This window comes from Ursus maritimus, unplaced genomic scaffold (assembly GCF_017311325.1).
Source record: "Ursus maritimus isolate PB19 unplaced genomic scaffold, ASM1731132v1 scaffold_17, whole genome shotgun sequence".
NCBI lineage: Eukaryota > Metazoa > Chordata > Mammalia > Carnivora > Ursidae > Ursus > Ursus maritimus.
The window spans coordinates 56,318,877-56,324,876 of NW_024424119.1; the positions used below are offsets into that span (position 1 = coordinate 56,318,877).

The following is a 6,000-nucleotide window of genomic DNA, read 5'->3' on the forward strand; positions in this document are numbered from 1 at the left end:
CCCCCCTCGGCTCGGCAGCTCGGCGCGATGCTGCAGAAGACGCGCTGAGCCCTTTTGGATCTAATGCGCAGAGGAGGTTGGCCCAGAGCTCCCCGGCTCCCCCAAGGCTGAACTCCGTCCAAGGTGCCCGCAGGCTCCCTGCCCGCCTTCCCCATGCCAGCCCGCAGCTAGGGGCAGGGGCAGCGGCGGCTGGGGTTGGGGGTGGGTGGGGAGCTTTTGGGGAGGACAGGTCGCAGCTTGGCTATGGAAGGCTCCAATGGCTTTGGGATCGACTCCATTCTCTCCCACCGTGCGGGCAGCCCCGCCCTTCCCAAGGGGGACCCCTTGCTTGGGGACTGCCGCTCACCCCTGGAGCTGAGTCCGCGCTCGGAGAGCAGCAGCGACTGCTCTTCACCAGCCTCACCAGGAAAGGACTGTCTGGAGACGGGCACCCCAAGGCCTGGCGGGGCACCAGGCCCAGGTTTGGACTCCCACCTGCAGCCTGGGCAGCTCTCAGCCCCAGCCCAGTCGCGCACCGTGACCTCCTCCTTTCTGATCAGGGACATCCTTGCCGACTGCAAACCACTAGCGGCCTGTGCACCCTACTCTAGCAGCGGGCAGCCGGCCGCCCCTGAGCCTGGGGGCCGTCTTGTGGCCAAGGCTGGGGAGGACTTTAGAGACAAGCTGGACAAAAGTGGCAGTAACGCCTCGTCGGACTCTGAGTATAAAGGTAAGAAAACAGGAGAAAACTTGGGGGGGGGGCATGCCATGCTACATTTCTAAGAACTGCTCCATTTCTGAAAGCACACAGGGACATGTACATGCTCACTTGGGAGTTCCCCTGGGGCCCAGACTGAACCTTTAGGTCTTGTCTGAACCTTTCAGCTGGCCCTGTGGCTATGCCTTTGAGCAGCAGAGCCCAGCAGAGAAAGTGGAAGAGGGACACTGTGTGCCCCAGGAGAGATTCCCCAAAATGCACAAAGCGAACTTTCTAAACTTCACCTGGGACCACTTTTCCAGCAGCACTGGTGGGCAGGAGCAGGTTCCTATTGGGCTAGTGGTTCTCTGGGAAAAAATCTGGCAGAAGCAATGGAAGACCCAAAGGGTTCTGCTTGAACGCCCTTTTTTAAGAGTGAAAACCTAGCAGGATATTTCAGATGAAGCCTTAAGAACAGTCAGAATTTTCCCCTTTAATCTGAACTTCCAGGCGGGAAGAAGAACTGAGCTTTCCCTCCCATTGGGCCCAGTGTGATCTGGGCCCTGCGAATCACGCAAAAGAAAGGCTCACTTCAAAGTAGAAAGAGCAGCCAGACGGCTGACTGGGAGCAGGTTGGAGGTCTGGTCGAGAGGGGAGGACCCTGCACCCAGCCCACAGTTCTCATTGAATTTGATTTCAAGTGCACTGAGCAGCCAACTTCAGGTTGTGTGTGGGACCCAGAGTGACCAGCCCCGCTTCCCCAGTATTGGAGTTGCTGCCCCTTCCTTTGCCTTTCCACCTCTGTGAGTCTTTTTGTTGTTGTCGTTCCTTTTACATCCTGTCTTGACCAGGAAGCTGAGATTGAGATTAAGAGGAAAGGGGGAAGGAAAGAAGGAAAGAGTCCCTAATTTTCTTTCTCACCCCAGCCACGTTAGCTCTTTGGTGAGGCCAGAGGCACAAAATTCTTTCTAGGAAGAAGTCAGGAGGCAGGAGGGGAAGGAGTTTCGGAATGTCAAGGGAGTAAAGCCCTGGGTCCCCATCCAGCAGAAAACTAGGGGCTGGCAGAGGCTGCTCAGAGCTCTTTCAGTCTTACAATTAATTCCGAGAACCCTTTTCACGAGAGGAAACTTCCATAATAAAGGCAACCTCTTTATCGTCTTGGGAGCCCTGGACTTGCTCCACCCTATTTGTACTAAGTCTTCACAAGAATTTAGGGAAGCTTACTTTAACACTCTCCTCCCAGCCAAGAATTCATTTGTGGACAGGCCCTGAACACAAACCGAAATCCCTTTGGGGCCTCACTACATCCCACTGCCCTCCACTTCCCCACACAAACTGCAGCCACACTGGGCCAGCCGTGCCTAGAAAAAGGTCTGGTTGGGCTAGAGAAGCCAGGAAGGAGGAAAGGAGGTCCAGAGGCATGTGGCCAAGCAACCCTTGCCTCTCCCCCTGGGGCCCGTTTAGAGAGGCAAAGAAAACGTGCCCTGGAGAAAGACAGGTGCTGGGGGGGCGGGTAGGCAACGTAAATATTTATTTATAATATAGTGGTTTATTATTAATAATTCTCAACAACACCCCAGCTTTATGGTTAGAGTAAGGGGCGAGAATTCCCAACACTGTTTGCCGACGGCTGGTGCTGGTGGAGGTGAAAGATAGTTTGCCTCTTGTCTCCTTTTATTTCTTTGCCCGTAGGTGGGATTTTGAGGCGAGATTTCGTTTAAGATAATTGGAATATCAATTTTCCTCTCCTGTCCCTGATGATATCTGATCAGGGAGGTGATGAGGGCCGGCTGTCCACATATCACTTAAATAGGTTTGGAGCAGAGGGGGGTGAAGTTCTCCCCCAACCCCCACCCCTAGGCGCTGCTGCCTTTGCACTTACAAAGCTTCGGGGTGAAAGAGAGAAGGAAACATCCACCGCTGAGACAGTGTCTGGAGCGTTTCTCCAACGTGGAGGCGAGTTTTTCAGGGCCCGAATTAGGAAGCCTTGTTGAGACAGAGACACACCAAGCCAGCCAGCCAGCCAGCCAGCCGGGGTGGTCATCTGAACAATTCAACTCCCCATCCACCTTCCATGCTAAGAATAATTTCTTCCAAGGAGGGCACAGAGGGAAGGTCAGCCCCATCCCAAGTTTTTGGCATCAAAGGCTCCTCAAGCATGACACTGAGAGAAACTGAAACCAGGCTTTGAAGTAAGGCGGTCTGCCGGTCTGCCGCTAGGTCCTGCCTGCTAGAGCCAACGTCCGTGGAGAAATCGAGCCAGCGTTTTGGTTGGAGCAGGCTGGGTCGGTGGGCCTGGCACTCTGGGGCATTGAGATGTGGCCTCCAGACCAGAGTCTGAGGCCCCACTGGGCTGAGACTGTTCCGGAGGCTGAGGCTGAGAGGCACCCGGTGCCCATCCAAAGGCTCCAGCCTGTGCCAAAGAGGGATTAGAGAAACCAACCCGCGAGTATCCAACCCGTTCTTCCTGACACCGCAAACTCAATCCCCCACCTCAGCCCTAAGAAGCTGGGGGTTTCTATAGTCAGTCCGGGCAGCTCCATCAAAAAGTAAGGTTCCCACAATATCAAGTTTGAGGTTTGAATCATTGTTTCCTCGCACTCGTTTCAACTTTATCTTCGGGCACAGACTGAACTCAAATTTCGCCCACCCTAACATGCCTCCTGAGGTGGCCATACCCCATCCTCACCCCAGCTCAGGGAGGGCAAGGACAGCCTGGCGCACCCGCCTGATGGAGACAGGCGGCAGGCATCCGGGGAAGTTTTCGCGGAGCCAGCGCCCTCCCTGCTCGCCTGCCTCCGCGCACCCGGTGCCGGGGCCTTCCCGGCCGAGAACCTCTGCCTTTCCGGTTGAAAAGTCTCGCTCCCTGGCGGCTCAATTAACCGGATTATTGTTTCCTACAGAGAGAAATCAACTTGCATTCAGCTGAACCCTGTCACTGCAAACGTCACGCACAATGAAACTCACCATAAAGGAAAATAGAGAAAAAGAGGGGGAAGCCCCAGCTCGCGCAGCCAATTTTGGGGACATGGGCTTTGGGGTTGTATCATCACTTTAGGGAGAGAAGGAGGGCGATCACCCAGCTTGTGCTATCAAGTGTGCGTTTTCGGTGCGGTCGACCCCGAACGAAGGTGCCTGGGGGAAAAAAGAAACCGGCCCTGTCGGGTTCATTCTTGGGCCTCAGGAGCGGGGCCCCTGCCGGGGTGTCCCGATCGTGGGGCGCAAACACACGACAGTAGGCGTCGTACTGACAAGGAAACACGGACCACGGCGACGCGCGCATCGCAGGGACAAACGCGTTGCGTATTTTTCCCAGAGCTTCGCGCTCCCGGCTCCGGCGCCCGGCGCTCCGCCCTCCGCACCGCGGTCTTTAGGTAGCTTAGGGACCGCGGAGGCGAGCACTAAGGCGTCGCATCTCACACGGCCAATTACTGGTTTCTTAGGACAATGATTCGCTGCGGGGCGAACAGGTTTTTGTCTCTCCACGCGGGTTTTTCTCCCCACATTCCGGCCCTCAGCTTCCTCCCTTCCGGGTCCGCACGCGGCCAGAAAATTGGGGCGCGGATGCGGAGCACAGACCTGCACCTCCGAAGCGCGCACTTACGCAGCCCACCCGCTGGAACCCCCGGGCCCCTCCCCTCCTCCAGCGGCTCCACCCGGTCGCTTGGCCCCAGCACGGTTACTCCGTTTGTCCCTCCAGGGAGCGCGGCGGAGAGCAAGCGGGTCGGGTTCTCTCGCTTTGGGTCATTTGTCCCCGGAAGTGTCAGTCCTCCTCCTCCTCCGTCAGGGTTCACGCCCCGCTTTGGGGACTCGGAGGTCCTGCCCTTGAGCCGCTTTGCCGCGGCCCCACGCGCTTGAGTGCGGCGGGGCCACCGCCGTCGGGAGCCGCGTTCACACGAACGGGGCGGGAGGGCGCCGGCAGGCAGGCGCTGAGGCCGGGCCCTGACACACCGCTGTGTCTCCGCAGTGAAGGAGGAGGGCGACCGCGAGATCTCCAGCTCCCGGGACAGCCCGCCAGTGCGCCTGAAGAAGCCCCGCAAGGCGCGCACGGCCTTCACTGACCATCAGCTGGCGCAGCTGGAGCGCAGCTTCGAGCGGCAGAAGTACCTGAGCGTGCAGGACCGCATGGAGCTCGCCGCTTCGCTCAACCTCACCGACACGCAGGTCAAGACCTGGTACCAGAACCGGAGGTGAGGCCTGGCTACGGGGTGGGGGTGGGGGGCGTAGAGGGCCCCCCTCCTTTCCTCCCTGCCCCACCAGTGCGCCGCCGTCGCTGAGAGGTCCCCTGAGCCTTCCCGATTCTGTAAAAGTAAGGAAACTCAGGCCTCGGGGGCAGAAGGCCTTGCCCGAGGTCCACAGTGAGAGAGTGACAGGACTGGACTCGGTCTCCAGGGCCCAGTCAGCCTCCTCCAGGACAGGAGGACAGACATAGGGACCTGCCCCCACCCCAGCCAGGGTCCTACCATCCCCACTGGGACCAGCCCTAGCCCCTGTTGGGGCCGCTGAGCTCTCCAGGCAGGATGCCAGGCCAGGGGAGGGGTGGTGGCCTCGGTATGCAGAATGTCTTGGGGGGTGGGAGGAACGAAGGGACAGCCCTGATGTGTGTGTGTGTGTGGGGGGGCTGTCTGAGCTCTCCGGGGGCTCTTCTGGCCACCTCAGCCTTTACAGTCCTGACACCCGGGAAGGAAGAGACCCAACTCCGGCTCCTCGAGGACAGGGTGCTTTGGAAACGGGCGGTGGGCACTGGTCTAGAACCTGGCATTTCCTAATCTCCCTCCCCAACACTGTCACAGGACGAAATCGCTCTCACACACATCCACAGTCACACACACACACACGCTCACACTGAGCTCACACAGTCACACACACCCACACTCACACTCACACACTCAGCAGAGGCTGGAATGGTGCTTTCCATAAACAAGCCTCAGAACACGTCTCCCCATTAATAATAAATACCGATTACTGCTTGGGGCATCAATAATTAAGGCCCGTTACAGTAATTACACAATTATGATGATGATGAATAATTCAGGGAGGGAAACGCGGTTAGTGTGGCTGTGCCCGCCTCGGTGGGACCGTGGCCGGCTGGCCCGGCCTCACTGGCCAGGTGCACCCAGGGGTCCCAGCTGAAGCTCAGGCAACGAACGGAACATGGCCTCGACTTCCTTGCCTCCTCCAACCCCAGGCTGACACTTGGCTGGTAGTCTCGGAATTCGGGTCCCCGTAGGCGGCAGGGCTCCTCCCGGGCCTGGGAGCTGGGTTCTGAGGGCAGCGGGTGTGGCAAAGAGCGTGGGTGCATCCGGTACTCATACTCTTCAATG

The 6,000-nt window shown here is 58.2% G+C and overlaps 1 protein-coding gene across 1 annotated transcript in view; it reads left to right on the forward strand.

Moving 5' to 3' along the window:
- The first annotated feature begins 243 nt into the window (after positions 1-243).
- Positions 244-6,000, forward strand: part of BARHL1 (BarH like homeobox 1) — a 16,633-nt gene continuing 10,876 nt past the window's right edge. The window contains exons 1-2 of the mRNA XM_040631414.1: positions 244-709; positions 4,644-4,866. Coding sequence (XP_040487348.1) covers positions 244-709; positions 4,644-4,866 — 689 coding nt within the window. The remainder of the gene's footprint in view (positions 710-4,643; positions 4,867-6,000) is intronic.